This window comes from Conger conger, chromosome 9, assembly GCF_963514075.1.
Source record: "Conger conger chromosome 9, fConCon1.1, whole genome shotgun sequence".
NCBI classification, from domain to species: Eukaryota; Metazoa; Chordata; class Actinopteri; order Anguilliformes; family Congridae; genus Conger; species Conger conger.
In genome coordinates, this window is record NC_083768.1 from 61349230 (window position 1) to 61365718 (window position 16489).

The 16489-nt window shown below is 43.8% G+C and overlaps 3 protein-coding genes across 3 annotated transcripts in view; 2 read left to right on the forward strand and 1 right to left on the reverse strand.

The window, feature by feature from the left end:
* Positions 1–3655: 3655 nt before the first annotated feature.
* On the forward strand, positions 3656–5914 carry LOC133137755 (interleukin-6-like; the record flags this gene model as incomplete). Its single annotated transcript, XM_061256084.1, has 4 exons — positions 3656–3871; positions 4021–4125; positions 4678–4821; positions 5367–5914. Coding segments are annotated over 4 exons (675 nt in total), but the record flags the coding sequence as incomplete, so codon positions are not given.
* A 614-nt stretch (positions 5915–6528) lies between these two features.
* Positions 6529–14042, reverse strand: tomm7 (translocase of outer mitochondrial membrane 7 homolog (yeast)). Its single transcript, XM_061256315.1, has 3 exons — positions 13881–14042; positions 10378–10426; positions 6529–8410 (listed from the first exon to the last, which is right to left on the reverse strand). The coding sequence occupies exons 1-3, from the start codon at positions 13981–13983 to the stop codon at positions 8395–8397; spliced, it is 168 nt and encodes a 55-aa protein (XP_061112299.1). The 5' UTR covers positions 13984–14042; the 3' UTR covers positions 6529–8394.
* A 422-nt stretch (positions 14043–14464) lies between these two features.
* lrrc14b (leucine rich repeat containing 14B) overlaps positions 14465–16489 on the forward strand; it is a 3366-nt gene continuing 1341 nt past the window's right edge. Inside the window, exon 1 of the mRNA XM_061256310.1 lies at positions 14465–15650. Within this exon, the coding sequence (XP_061112294.1) occupies positions 14632–15650 (1019 nt within the window). The 5' untranslated portion in view covers positions 14465–14631. The remainder of the gene's footprint in view (positions 15651–16489) is intronic.

Sequence of the window (16489 nt, forward strand, 5' to 3'; positions counted from 1 at the left end):
TGGTGTGGCCGTAAGGTGTTCTCAGTGTGGTGTGGCTGTAAGGTGTTCTCAGTGTGGCTGTAAGGTGTTCTCAGTGTGGTGTGGCTGTAAGGTGGTCTCAGTGCAGTGTGGCTGTAAGGTGTTCTCAGTGTGGCTGTAAGGTGTTCTCAGTGCGGTGTGGCCGTAAGGTGTTCTCAGTGTGGCTGTAAGGTGTTCTCAGTGTGGCTGTAAGGTGTTCTCAGTGTGGCTGTAAGGTGTTCTCAGTGCAGTGTGGCTGTAAGGTGTTCTCAGTGTGGCTGTAAGGTGTTCTCAGTGCAGTGTGGCTGTAAGGTGTTCTCAGTGTGGCTGTAAGGTGTTCTCAGTGCGGTGTGGCCGTAAGGTGTTCTCAGTGTGGCTGTAAGGTGTTCTCAGTGTGGCTGTAAGGTGTTCTCAGTGTGGCTGTAAGGTGTTCTCAGTGTGGTGTGGCTGTAAGGTGTTCTCAGTGTGGCTGTAAGGTGTTCTCAGTGTGGTGTGGCCGTAAGCGATGTCAGGGTAGTCACTGAGAGCTCTCATGAACAAACAGAAACTAGAAACTGACTAACTTCAAATTTGTTTTAGTAAGTAAGTAAGTAAAAGTTACTTTTTACAAACAATGTACAAAATACTATTATTTACATAGATATTGCCGGTAAAATGCGACATTAATCGTATATATAGGCATCAGTTATATGTTTCATTGAGACTTACAAATGTTAATTCCACAGTTTAATGTGATTGATCATGTAATTAATGCAATTAGTAAAGTAATTACTTTAAGTCCGTCCTTATTTTGGTAAAAGTATTGAGTATTGGACGACTAGAATGAGGAAGTAGAGACTCCCTGTCTCACATTCACTGGGTGGAATATATCACAGTGGTATAAATGTCATACCAAATGAAAGGAGGAACTTTCACATGTTTTGTATTCATTACATATTCATATCTTATGTCAGAAAACTGTTGGAAAGTTAAATAGAGTGTGCGCTTGTGGCAAATTTCCCCATCAGTGGGTAGGTTGTCACATTGGATTATCAACAAATAAGAACACAACAAATTAATTGTGAATATCGTTTTAAAATGTATTTTTATTCAAAACCAAATGAAAGTTCATTAAAGAACACTAAATGAATACAGTAATGCTGACAAAGCACTCCAGACTCTGAAACGGAACATTCTCAGGTCTGCATCTCTGGTGTAACGTAACACAGATAACGTGCTAAATGTTTGAAGAATATAGGCCTATCGGTATCTGACTAATCAGACTCATCTTCAGAGTCACAGTTCTGGCACACATAAATTGCCTCGCCTGAGATACAAGCATCATGGACCCACTTGCACCTCGCACACTGCACCCAAGTCTCTTTTGGGCGGCTGTTTGAAAAGGGCTCCATACAGACGAGGCAGAAGTGCTCCTCTTCATCTGATGAGTACTCGTCCACTATTTCTCTTTTTTTAGTTGCATTTTTGTTCTTGGCAGATCCAGATTTTGACTTTGCACTTTGCTTCCCTTTCTTCAGAAACATACACACCCTTTCTTCAGAAACAGCTTGCATGGAGAGTGCACACACGCACACACACACACATGCCCACATGCACACACATGCACACACACGCACACACCCTTTCTTCAGAAACAGCTTGCATAGAGTGTGTGCACACACACAAACACACACACAAACACATGCACACACACACACACGCATGCACACATGCACACACACACACACATGCACATGCACACACGCACACACACACACACGCACACCCACACACACACACGCGCACATGCACACGCACACACACACACATGCACACACACGCACACACACATACACACACTCATCACACACGCACACGCACGCACACGCACACACACACACACACTCACACACACTCACACACACACGCACACACACACATACACACACACACACACACACTCACAGACAGACACACACACACACACACACTCACACACACACACGCACACACGCACACACATACACACTCACAGACACACACAGACACAGACACACACACACACACATACACGTACACACACACACACACACACACATACACGTACACACACACACGCACACACATACACACTCACAGACACACACAGACAGACACACACACACACTCACACACACACACACGCACACACGCACACACATACACACTCACAGACACACACAGACACAGACACACACACACACACACACACACACACACACACATACCAGAGCCTGTCTTGTGTAGTCCAAGGATATGCTGCTGCTATAAACTATATGCATGTATAATAATCCATTTACAATAACCTTAATACTATTATCAGAAGTACAATATCACAATGCGTTTTGTGCATGTTCTATGTGTCTATTTATACTTGTGACAACTTACCCCAAAGTCATTGAGACAACTTGCCCTAAACTCACATATGGGCTAAAGTTAGCTAAATCTCAAGTTTAGTTCTACATAGGACTGCAGCTAAAGTATCAAATGACACGTTATTGTCGCCTTTATTCAGTTTGAACATTTACACCTAACACAGTTTTATTACATAAAATGTAAAATGCCATTTTTCACTTTTGAAGGTGAAAAATAAGATAATTGTGAAAGGAAGTTGTTGTCACACAAAGTAGCACCCCTGGGGTTGGAGATATGAACAGACGTTTTATGTATTCTAGCCGGTGTCACATAAAGCAAGGCCAAAATAAAATGTTCGAATAAAGAATTTATAATCTTGTTTTAGCTGTTTAACCAGCATGCCGTAAATGGAACGGTATCTCCTTCTTGCCTCTGGAGATTCCGACCGGAACAAGTCACAGATTTCATCATGCGGCTCCAAATACGAGTCAAATCTTGGGGGAAATATTCCACTATTTCAACACTTGAGCTTACATTGTGATAATTAAGATAAACAGAAATGTGCAATCTCTGTTGCACGGCCACATTTATTTATTTATTTATTTATTCATTCATTCATTTATTTTACTTATTTATTTCATGAAATATGTCATATGATGGAAAATGATTATCACCGTGCAAAACCCTCCCGTCCGTTAATAATATGTGTTAATAATATTAGTTTACCGCAGAGACATCGGCAGAAGTTTAGTTTAGTATTCATTTAAAATAGACTGACGTTTTGATTGATATTAGGAGTCATGTATAGTAGAATTTATTAGCCTATATATATAGATCTATAGGCAGGTGTAGGCGGTATAAAAGTTTTCAATTCATTGTTTTACCTAATTGATAACAGAACAAGTTTAGTGAGGTAAATGTATAGCCGCTGTACATAAAGTAGTATGCTCATAGATAGCCTCTGTATACATCTGTAGAGCCTATCATGGAAACGAGGGTTAGGCTATTTATAATAATACAAACTATTTGGTCACTGAAATAGGAAGAAAGTAATTTTTACTGTGTCGCTTCTCTTTCCCTGGAAGTGGAAATGGGGGGTGTGGTGGGGAATCCCTCGATTTTGAGGTGTGTATAAATTAACGAGAGCGCTCCTCCTAAAGCAACTCGCCTGAAGCACGAGACTACATCAGCGACTGCACAATGCCCTCTGCGCAGCGTGAGTGGAGCGCCTGTGCGCCTGCGCGCTTTTCTGGCCTTGCACGTTTGCGTTTGGCGGATCTAACTGTACTTCTCTCCTGCAGGATCCCGCACTTTTTATCTGCTGCTGCTGTGTGCCTGCGCGCGCCAGGTGACAGCAGCACCCTACTCCAGCGCCGGCGGCGAGACCTTAGAGATCTCCGGAGATGAGGTTCCGGACCCCCCCAAAACCTTCCCATCCACGAAATGGGAGCCGCTAACCTACGAACTCTTCTACGAGGTCAGCAAACTCCACGACCAACAGGTACCCTGTTCCTCCTGAGTATTAACACTGGTTTGGATCGCTTATTGTTTTTGCAGTAAATGCTTTTAAAATGATGTTGACATTAATTGAACGCACTTGTGTTGACACTAAAAGAGACGTGTCCAATTGATCTTTTGCCACATTTTTAGTTTGTGGAAGAGTTTGACGAACCAAAAGAAAACATGTCGAATTATAAGGATAACAAGCTGGCGCTGCCTAACGTTGCAGAGTGCTCTTCGTCCAACTTCAGCAAGGTGAGACTTTTCAGCAGAGTTCTGCCTTCTGCCTAATTATAATAATCTTCCATTTCCTAATTTCATAGAATTTGCACCAGTAGGGCAGACGGCGGATGGTTGGCACACTTTTCCGTATTTGTCTGGCAAAATTTGTCTTAGAATATTCTAACCAGTAGCAAATGAAAAGTTAAGGTCTCTTGCAAATGCGTATATGTTAATGGTCACAAATGTTTTGTAATATTAGGTTATGTTGCGAACTTGTGGGATCTCTACTAACGGGAAGTAAGACATTTATTATATCTTGAACTACTTTTGATACTACAAAACTGAAATGTTTACCACACCAAAAAGTTAGTGATTTTTTGGATGTTTTAACAGAATAGATGAGTGCAGATCAGCCTATGACCTTCCAAGGACCAGATAGATAGCTGTGTGCCAACCAGTCCCGGTCTAATAGTATACGTTCCGTTGAACATTAGACATGTCATTTTTATGTAAAGCGTCTTTAAGTACGTTGAAATGCGCTATAAATAAATGAAATCCGTGAATAAGCGCGTGTTTGTCCTGCAGGATACCTGCCTCCTGCGCATCTCTACTGGCCTCCAGCTGCACGCGCTCTACCTGCAGTTTGTGCAGCAGGAGTACTCAAACTCCGTCCGAGTTCCCTACATCAAATCCCGAACCAAGGCTCTGGCTGATCACGTCACGGAGATAGTAAGTGAAATCATATCCATTTTTAAAATGACCCTTCCTGGGCTATTTCATAACCTCTCATGCAGTTTCTGGGATCTCTAACATATCTTAGATTTGTTCTTAAATCATACTAATATACTCTGGTTAAGATAAACAAGTAGAGATATGATTGTGTATACACTCAGTGAGCATTTTATTAGCTACTTATTAGACCTTTTTTTTTTTTTTTTTTAGACTTAGTGTCCAGTTTTGTGTTTTCAGAGAAGCTCTTCTGCGTGCCACCTTCCTGTCAGCTTTGAGCAGTCTGGCCCTTCTCCTCTGACCTCTCTCATTAACATGTTTCTGCCCACAGAACTACTGCTCACTGGATGTTTTTTGCACCATTCTCTTCAAACTTTAGACTGTTATGTGTGAAAATTGCAGGAGATCAGCAGTTTCTGACATACTCAAACCACCCTGTCTGACACCAACAATCATTAGGATCAAGCATAATAGGGTTAGGTTTTGGGTGAGGGTTAGGGTGTTACCGGGTGTCAGTAACGATGCTCCCCTCCTCTTCCTCACAGATGAAGAGCTCAAAGCATGCGGTGGAGTTGAGCGTGTCCGCGCGGGAGGAGCTGCTGCGTGCTCTCCCAGCCGGCAGCGAGTGGGAGCGGAAGATCACGGTGCACGTGCTGCTGCGGGAGTTCCGCTCCTTCCTGATGGCCACTGTCCGCGCTCTGCGGCACATCGAGCTGCGTGGCCGCAGGAAACACACCCCCAAGGCCGAAAACTAGGACTACAACTCCCAGCTCCACCAGCCACCGGACTACAGCTCCCATCTCCACCGGCCACGGGACTACAGCTCCACCGGTCACAGGACTACAGCTCCCAGCTCCACTGGTCACAGGACTACACTGTGATGTGTCCTTTCTGGAGTCCAACAACCCATCCAGGCTTTACAAGTCAAGTCTTCGTATTTATAATATTTATTTAATATTATGTGACAAGATATTTAAAATAATTGTGTATCCTGTGATAGAAATTAATGGATTTTTGTATCATGCAACTGAAATGCATCTACACTGTCAATATGAGGATAGCATATCCGAAGTGGATTCTTGTTTTATATTGCACCTGGAATTTTACTCTTGATGAAGATGTTTTTATACATATATCAAATATTTATTCATTTTAAAGTGGACTTTAAAGTATATTATTTATTTTGAGTATTTATTTATTTATGGACTGGAAAATGTTTATTCATACTGTTGCATAAAATGAACAAAACATTGTGAGAAATAAAGAAATGCAGGGCATCAGTCCAGTGGTCTGTGTGAAGTCTCCGCAGTCAGACTAGATTGGACACTCCTGATCTAGACAAACTGGCAAAACCAGTGAGATATCAAGTCGTTTCAATAGAGTTTAAAGACAGGGTAAAGGGGTTAAATCAGTATTACGTTGGAATCAGTACAGTACAAAAAAACGTTTGCATCTTCAACAACCGTAATGGAGCAGTAGACCAGCTGTAGGCCCTCAGACTGAGGCTGAGGTGTGGATACAGAACACAGCATTACATGTAGGGGTGTGGATACAGAACACAGCATTACATGTAGGGGTGTGGATACAGAACACAGCATTACATGTAGGGGTGTGGATACAGAACACAGCATTACATGTAGGGGTGTGGATACAGTACTGTGCAAAAGTTTTAGGCAGGTGTGAAAAAATGCTATAGAGTAAGAATGCTTTCAAAAATGGAAATGTTAATAGTTTATTTTTATCAATTAACAAAATGCAAAGTGAGTCAGCAGAATAAAAATCTAAATCAAAACAATATTTGGTGTGACCACCCTTTGCCTTCAAACCATCAATTCTTCTAGGTACATGTGCACAAAGTCAGGGATTTTGTAGGCATATAGTCAGGTGTGCGATTAACCAATTATACCAAATAGGAGCTGATGATCATCAATTTAATATGTAGGTTGAAACACAATCATTAACTGAAACACAAATAGCTGTGTAGGAGGGTTAAAACTGGGTGAGGAACAGCCCAACTCTGCTTTTAAGGTGAGGTTGCTGAAAACAGTTTAATGTCATAAGTCATACACCATGGCAAGCCTGAGCACAGCAACAAGACACAAGGTAGTTATACTGCATCAGCAAGGTCTCTCCCAGGCAGAAATTTCAAGGCAGACAGGGGTTTCCAGATGTGATGTCCAAGCTCTGCTGAAGAAGCACAAAGAAACGGGCAACGTTGAGGACTGTAGACGCAGTGGTCGGCCAAGGAAACTTAGTGCAGCAGATGAAAGACACACCATGCTTACTTCCCTTCACAATCCGAAGATGTCCAGCAGTGCCATCAGCTCAGAATTGTCAGAAACCAGTGGGACCCAGGTACACCCATCTGTGCGGAGAAGTCTGGTCAGAAGTGGTCTTCATGGAAGAATTGCGGCCAAAAACCAAGACGTGCCAACAAGGCCAAGAGTCAAAATGAAATATTTTTCTGAAGCAGAAGAGTTTGTTGGCCAAAGGGCTGGAGAGCGGTACAAGAATGAGTGTCTGCAGGAAACAGTGAAGCATAGTGGAGGTTCCTTGCAAGTTTGGGGTTGCATTTCTGCAAATGGAGTTGGGGATTTGGTCAGAATTTATGGTCTCCTCAATGCTGAGAAGTACAGGCAGATACTTATCCATCATGCAATACCATCAGGGAGGCATCTGATTGGCCCCAAATTCTGCCTGCCCCAAATTCTGCAGCAGGACAACAACCCCAAACATCCAACCAATGTCATTAAGAACTATCTTCAGCATAAAGAACAAGGAGCCCTGGAAGTGATGGTACAGCCCCCACAGAGCCCTGATCTCAACATCATTGAGTCTGTCAGAAGCATTTGAGGCTGCCTAAATCCACAGACGAACTGTGGCCAGTTCTCCAAGATGTTTGGAACAACCTACCTGCCAAGTTCCTTGTGCAAGTGTGTGCAAGTATAACTAGAAGAATTTATGCTGTTTTGAAGGCAAAGGCTGGTTTTTCTTCTGAGGGTTTCCTCCAGGTACTCCGGTTTCCTCCCACAGTCCAAAGACATGCAGGTTAGGCTGATTGGAGAGTCTAAATTGCCCGTGGGTATGAGTGTGTGAGTGAATGGTGTGTGTGCCCTGTGATGGACTAGCGACCTGTCCAGGGTGTATTCCTGCATTTCGCCTAATGTATGCTGGGACAGCCCCCCTGCGACCCTGTTCAGGATAGGCGGGTTAAGATAATGGTTAAGATGGATGGATGAACAATACTAAGTGTGCAGAGAAATCACAAGCCACTCTTCTTCGTTAAGTCAAAAAAAATGTTCATTCAACACTCAGACTTGGATTGGTTTAGACATGTCACATGGTACAAAGACAGTATGCTCTAGATACAGCAAAATGATAAATAAGTTCAGTGGAATGCACACCGGCTTCCTGGCATGTTCTACACACACTCATACACATGATGGCTTCTGTGGTCCACATGACAACCCAGAAAGAGAATCAGCAAATTAAAATGAAGTCGCAGGATGTTCGTTTGGGATCCGCGATTCTGCTTCCTGCTGGACCGGGCTGGACCGGGCTGGGCTGGGCCCCTCATCCCCACAGCAAACTAAAACACAAACACAACGAGTTACAACTAAAAACAGAAGCAGTTATAACCAAGCACACAAACACAAGTAGTTATGAATAAAAACAAAAACACAAGCAAGTTGTAGCACTGCAGTCAAAAACGGCTTGAACTCCATCCAACTACTGCCAGCTGTAGTTTCACCACAACCGCAAGCCAATCATCATTCATTCATAAAAACACTCACACAAGCACCTTTAGTCCCTAACCGGTTCTACATGCAACAACTTAACACACCCCTTACCTGCACCAACTCTAACACACCCAAAATCTAACACACTCTCTACCTGTACCAAATCTAACACACCCTCTACCTGCACCAACTCTTTCTAACGATGAAATCCAAGCAAATATAAAATATTTCCCATTCCTCCCTATAAGCTTCCACTGGCTACACTGGCACTGCTACAAGCTGAATCTATAGTTACTGCTACGAAGCCTGAAACAATCATTCTAAAAATGCATCCTCGCTGGCTATAACATTAAACCACTTGCTGAACATCACTTCTAAAACGTCATTTCCGAATTTATTAGAAGTCTCAGTTGCACAATAAAAAGTTTTGAAAGATCTCTTAAACTCATGCAGCTTCTATTTTCAGGATTTTTCTCAGGAGACACTTTCTGGGTGAATTATGAAACTTATGAAACAGGAAGTTTGGGGTTAGAGTAAAGCATTCCGAGCAATTTCACTGCCCAAAGTGCATATCCTCATATCGAGGGTCGAGGGACTTACAGTTGTGTTCAAGAAAATAGCAGCACAACATCAGTAACTTGATGAACCACTGTTATTAGTAGTAGTGATATTTCTGCATGGCAAATACTTTACTTGTAGATGTAGTAGTGTAACAGTAAAACAACAGACCCAGCTGTCATGACATGCATGCTGCTTGTTCTGAGTAATTGGCTCATTCATTGAAAGGGGCGTGTTCAAAATAATAGCAGTGTGGAGTTTAATTAGAGAATTCATTCATTCTGTGAAAAAACAGGTGTCATTAATTGTCCTTTATTAAGGAAGAAGGGAAGCAAATGTTTCACACATTGTTATAAAATATCAAATATCTCCTTCTGAATTGCTCAGTAAAATGGGCTATTCCATTGTTCAGAGGAACAACGTCATTTGAAAAGGTTGATTGGAGAGGGGAAAACATATAAAGTGCAGCAAATTATAGGATGCTCAGCTAAAATGATCTCAAATGCTTTAAAATGGCAACAAAAACCCAAAACAAATGGAAGAAAACAAGCAACTACTGTTAAAACGGATCGAAGAATAGTCAGAATGGCAAAGATTCAGCCATTCATCAGCTGCAGAAAGATCAAAGATGTTACCTGTATTACCTTTGAGTGCTGTTACAGTCAAAAGACGTTTGATCGAAGCTAAGCTATCAGCAAGAAGCCCCAATAAAGCACCATTGTTGAAAAAAGGCCCAAAGAGAAATGGTGTAACATTCTGCGGACTGATGAGAGTAAAAAGGGGGTTTCAACAAGACAATGACCCCAAACACACCAGTAAGCGAGCAACATCTTGGTTCCAGACAAAAAGGATTGAGGGAATGGAGTGGCCAGCACAACCCCATTGAAAACGTGTGGGGTGACATTAAAAATGCAGTTTCTGAAGCCAAACTTCACAGGAACTGTGGAATGTAGTTTGTTCATCCTGGGCTGAAATACCTGTTTTCACTACATTTTAAATATTGAACTAAAAGCAATTTAAAAATATTTGCACTTTATTCACTTTTTTAAACGCACTGCTATTTATTTGAACACAACTGTATGTTTGCCTATACAGCTTGCATTTCTAGCAGATTGGACTGCACTTGAAAAGGGCAGCGTACAGCACAACCTCTGGTCTCTGAAGGGATTCCTCCTGTGGAAGTGTGCAAGGGTGCAAAGGGAAGACACCAGTCAGATAGGACTATAAGGTCACATGATGAGAGTGGGTGGGGCCTTGCCTCAGAATGGTGGGTTCCGGCATGCCAGGATCCGCCCCCCGTTTGAATCCTGTAACAAAAGCCAACGAGCGAATGACAAACGATCCATACAGAATGACCACACACAGAGAGGCAGATCCATACAGAATGACCACACACACAGATCAGATCCATGCAGAATGACCACACACACAGATCAGATCCATGCAGAATGACCACACACAGAGATCAGATCCATACAGAATGACCACACACACAGAGAGGCAGATCCATGCAGAATGACCACACACAGAGAGGCAGATCACACCAGGAAACCCCTAATCTCACCACTCCACACACTGTCCCAGCTCAGCTCACTCACATTTAGGCGGGGGGTGATATCATTATATCATATATGAGATATGTTAGTGATATCATTATAACATATATGAGATATGAGATGATATATGAGATATGTCATGTTGTATGTTATATGATGTGTTATATGATATATGAGATATGATATATGATATGAGATATGTCATGTTGTATGTTATATGTTGTATGTTCTTTGTTGCATGTTGTATGAGATATGAGATATGATATATGATGAGATATCACTATGTTATATGAGATATGTTATGTTATATGAGATATGTTATGTTATATGTTATATGAGATATGAGATATGATATATGAGATATGTTATATGATATGAGATATGTTATATGAGATATGATATATGAGATATGTTATATGAGATGTGAGATATGTTATATGAGATATGATATATGAGATATGTTATATCACTATGTTATATGAGATATGTTATATGAGATATGTTATATGAGATATGTTATATGAGATATGTTATATGAGATATGTTATAATGTTATATAGCTGAACTGCCCGACACTGCAGCCGCTTTCTGGAAACCAGCGGGAGAGCCTCTGCATCATTAGACAGGAAATTACATCACTGAGGAAATGACATCACTAGCTTGCTAAACAGGACATTAATAGAAAATTAAACCGTTGCAGCAGAGAGGAAACTGACAACATCTTCAGACTTTCCACATCAACGGCCAGGCCAGTGCTGACCTCACAAACATGCAGAGAGAGAGAGAGTGAGAGAGCGAGAGAGCGAGAGAGAGGGTGAGTGTGTGAGAGTGAGTGAAAGTCAGCTAAAAATTATTCTGGGGGTGTTAGCCCAATACATTTCTGCCTGCCATAATATGAGAGGGTCTGGACTAAAAGATTATTACATTGCATTATCTGTGTTCAGTGTGCGTGTGTTTGTTTTTGTGTGTGTGTGTGTGTGTGTGTGTGTGTATTTTTCCATACGTAAATAGAGAGTCGTTGTCACTGTTTTTTCCCCACTTTCTATTGTATGTGTTTGGGAGGAAGGGGGGGGGGGTTGTTGCTGCTATTATAATATTTTTACAATTGTACATTTACATACATGTTTTTGTCAATGCTTTTGGAACACAAGTTCACTTGTCATGCAAATAAAACACATTTGAATTTGAGAGGGGGGGGGGGGTTCACATTTACCCCTGTAACTTGCTCCAACCTCCTCTAACAAGACGCCTAACACGGCTCCCAACTCTAACCCTAACACGGTTCCCGAGAGTCTGGTTTGTATGTGAATGACACATTTTAAAAACCCCACCATCACACCAATTCCTGTCCAGAGACGGCCCCCATTGGAAAAGAACATTGACGTCACTGAATTTGCCACTCTGGGTTTTCACGGGACAGGAAAAGAGCAGAGCTTCACAAAAAGGACATTTCCACACCAACTGAAAATCCAGCTAATTCAAGAGCTCTTTGCAAATTACCACCACCACAGACTTCCACATTCAAAATAAACCCCTACCAAAGATATGTTAATTACAGTCACTCCAGTGCTGTCAGTACATTTTCTGTGGTTTCCTTTGAAGCAAAGCCAATTCTGGTTTTAGCTACTTTAAAGGTTCAATAGGTCATTTCGAAATCCTAACGGTCAAGAGAGGAATTGCAGCAACAAAACTTCAAACCACAACACTGTTCCCACAGTCTATGAATATAACGCATAATATAAAGCGTTATTACACAGTTCAGTGCTCTGCTCTCGTGCACTGTTTTGGAAAGCTGACCGTTACAAACGCAAGCCTGCCGTCTTTTCGTAGTGTTCTATTAACAAAACGTTCGCCGAACAGGTGACTTTGGTGTGCTACACAACACTATTTATATTTTTTGTCTTTAAGTTTTCAGTTTAACTAACCAACTATATTATGAGCAACCACATTATTTGAGTATGTAACTAGCTGGCTATTTAAGTAAGATATGATAGTCTACCACGAACGATGCAACTGTGAGAAAAATAAAGGTTTAGCTAAACACGGATGACTGAACATGTAAATAGATCAAAGGAACGTGAATCCGCCCAAATTGCACTCCAGACAAGCGATCACTACACTCTGTATACTACTGCTTATCTAGTTCGAAAACAATACCAGTTCGCAATCAGTAACAAGCAAATTAGCGATCACTGGTTAGCTTCCCGAATTTACAAATATCCACCTGAGGCACAACACCAGTACACTGTGGATCGCTACTATGTTTGTAATGTCTATATTTTATCGTAAGTGGATATTTGTAAATTTGTCAAGCTAACTACAGTTAGCTACCAATAGCGAACTGGTATTGTTTTATAACTAGATATGTCGTCTTCGCTTGGATAATAAGCAAAACAAGCCCCCATGCCAATTGGCTGTGGCAGTTAGAACCAATTCTCAACCACTGAGCTGTACAATGTTTCGATACAGAGTGATGGCCTGACAAATGTACACTTAGAAACCCGAATTTAAGGACTATAAGCACAGGCAGAGGGTGAGTCAACATGTCAGTGAGCCTTTTTCAATAATAAAAAGGGATTTACAATGGTCTTGTAGCAATGTTTTAACACAAACACCTTACCTAGTGTACCTTTAATTTAGTCACTTGAATTCAGGACTGGAATTAGACTTGCAGTCACTGGGGCCTTCCAGGACAAGAGTTAAGCCATTTAACATCAGTCATAAGATGTCAACTTGGTCATATTCACAACTCTCAAAGGCAGTGGCATTTCTGAACATAGATAACTTCTTAAAGAAAACAGCAATTGCAACACCGCATCAGTTCAATTTATTTTGTACAGCGCTTTTTACAGAGAACTGACACTTAACAGAAAAACAGAAAGAAAATTGGCCAGAAACTGACCAGACACGATACTGGAGTTTGATTCCCTAGTAGTTTAATTCTTTCTGAGCAAACTAACAGTCTCCGTTTGCAACAAGCGCACAATGTGAAAGGGAATTCTCGGTTAGCCTGCACTGGTAACTACATAGCATAATTTGATATTTGACATGGGTTTAGACACTTCACTCATCGTTCACTTGAACATTAAACCAAATACTTTGGCGAACGTTAGCGTGGTAACCAGATCCAGGTAAACCCGTTCAGCTAGCCCGATCGCACGACTGAAAGCAAGAGGGATAGAATGTTAGACCGTGAGATACTAACCCAAATACAGAACTGTGGGTATGAACCCCCATCTGATAACAAACTGCCCGCACTGGAACACTTGCTGTAGCCGCTGTTTCGCCTCTTTGCTGATCTTTGCCATTTTGTTAGCAGCAAACGTGCGAATTCTTCAAGGACGGAAGCAGGAAGTAGAAAGCCGGAAACGCGCCCGTAAACTGAAACTGTATCATCTTTACGACACATATCCATATTGCTGGGCGGTCGCGCCATCTGGCGAGAGGACAGTTCCAGAATATTTTCTGAACAATATATATATAATGCTTTTATTGTTTCATTACTTTAACATTGGAATGTTAATTATGAACGTTACACTTTTACTTAAATGTGAAATTTTACAATGCTTTAATTTATTGCAACATGAATTTCATTTTGACCGGATTTGTTTTATTCAACTGCACATTTGTTGTTTCAGATAACAGAAAGGACTGTGGTTACTGTGGTTACTGGTCATCAAGCTGTTATTCTGTGCCACTGCATGATCCAGCTTGCTGCTTGAAATAGACCAGAGGGCCAAAGCAGCTGTGTCCAAAAATATCCCCTCACGTACCCCACACAGGGGAACACTCTGCCCGATAGCAGTGTGCGGATACCGAGCGAGAGAGAGAGCACATAGTAAATACGGAGACAGAGAGGAACGAGGGAGAAAGCAAAGAAAGGTAGAGTGAAAGAGGAAGAGAGTGGAGAAAGGAAGAGAGAGAAGTAAAGAGAAGCAGCAGCTTTGAGTTTTGAAATGAAGTCTCTCCGCTTTCTGGCGGCAGAGGGCGTAGCACATGCGCGGACGCAGCCGGAGGATCTGAGCTGCCTGGCGTGTGACCTGTACCCCGTCCTGTTCAAGGCCTGTTACCTGCACGAGCGGCCGACCCTGCTGCAGCAGCTAGTGCGCACCTGGCCGCTGGCGCAGCTGAACCTGCAGGAGCTGCTGGGGAGAACCCTGGACTGCCCAGAGGACCTGACATCACGGACCTGCCAGCTGTGCCTGGAGGCGGTGCTGAGGGGGCTGCGGGACCACGTCCTGCAGGGCGGCGCGCCCCGCGTGTCCTACAGGGCGGCGCTGCGGGTGGCGGACCTCACGGCTCTGAGAGACACGGAGCACCAGGCCTGTCCCTGCCGGCGGTCGCTGGGCCCCTGGGGCCGGACGGCGCTGCTCACACGGGTGTGCTGTGAGGTTCTGCTCGCCACGCACGGGGGCGGGGCTCCAGAACCCGCTGACCCGGCCCAGGCTCCGCCCACAGACCCGGCCCAGGCCACGCCCACAGACCCGGCCCAGGCTCCGCCCACGGACCCGGCCCAGGCTCCGCCCACGGACCCGGCCCAGGCCACGCCCCCAGTGGAGGTGTGGCTGGACGCCTTCGTGACAGGGCGGAGCTTCGAGGCGGTGTCCCAGGTGATGCTCCTGCGGCAGCACTGTCCGCTGCGGCCCTGCTTCCTGCGTTTCCGTGGCGACTCGCTGACGCCGCGGCAGCTGATGTCCGTGCTGAAGCTGGCGGACACGCCACGCATGCGTGCGCTAGACCTGGTGCACAACGTGCCGCTGGGAGAGGAGCACGTGCACCTCCTGCTGGCCCAGCTGCACCTGCCACGCCTGCACTCCCTCACCCTGCCCACCGGAGCCATCGACATCCGCCGCCTCCACACGCACACACTGCCGCTGCTCAGCGCCATCGGGGACCAGCTCAGCCTCCTCACTGACCTCACACACCTGCACCTGGCCTTCAATACTCTCACTGGACACGCACGCAAGCTGCTTAGGTCTGTGTGTGTGACTGTGTGTGTCTGTGTGTGACTGTGTATCTGTGTGACTGTGTATCTGTGTGACTGTGTGTGTCTGTGTGTGACTGTGTGTCTGTGTGTGTGTGACTGTGTGACTGTGTGTGACTGTGTGACTGTGTGTCTGTGACTGTGTATCTGTGTGACTGTGTGTCTGTGTACCTGTGTGACTGTGTGTGTGTCTGTGTGTGACTGTGTGACTGTGTGTCTGTGACTGTGCATCTGTGTGACTGTGTGTCTGTGTATCTGTGTGACCGTGTGTGTGTCTGTGTGTGACTGTGTGACTGTGTGTCTGTGACTGTGCATCTGTGTGACCGTGTGTGACTGGGTGTGAGAGAGAGAGTGATTCTGAGTGTGTATGTCTGAGTGTGGGTCTGTGTGTGTGACTGTGTGTGTCTGTGTGTGACTGTGTATCTGTGTGACTGTGTGTCTGTGTGTGACTGTGTATCTGTGTGACTGTGTATCTGTGTGACTGTGTGTGTCTGTGTGTGACTGTGTGTCTGTGTGTGTGTGACTGTGTGTGTCTGTGTGACTGTGTGTCTGTGTGTGTGTGACTGTGTATCTGTGTGACTGTGTGACTGTGTGTCTGTGTATCTGTGTGACTGTGTGTGTGTCTGTGTGTGACTGTGTGACTGTGTGTCTGTGACTGTGCATCTGTGTGACTGTGTGTCTGTGTATCTGTGTGACCGTGTGTGTGTCTGTGTGTGACTGTGTGACTGTGTGTCTGTGACTGTGCATCTGTGTGACCGTGTGTGACTGGGTGTGAGAGAGAGAGTGATTCTGAGTGTGTATGTCTGAGTGTGGGTCTGTGTGTGTGACTG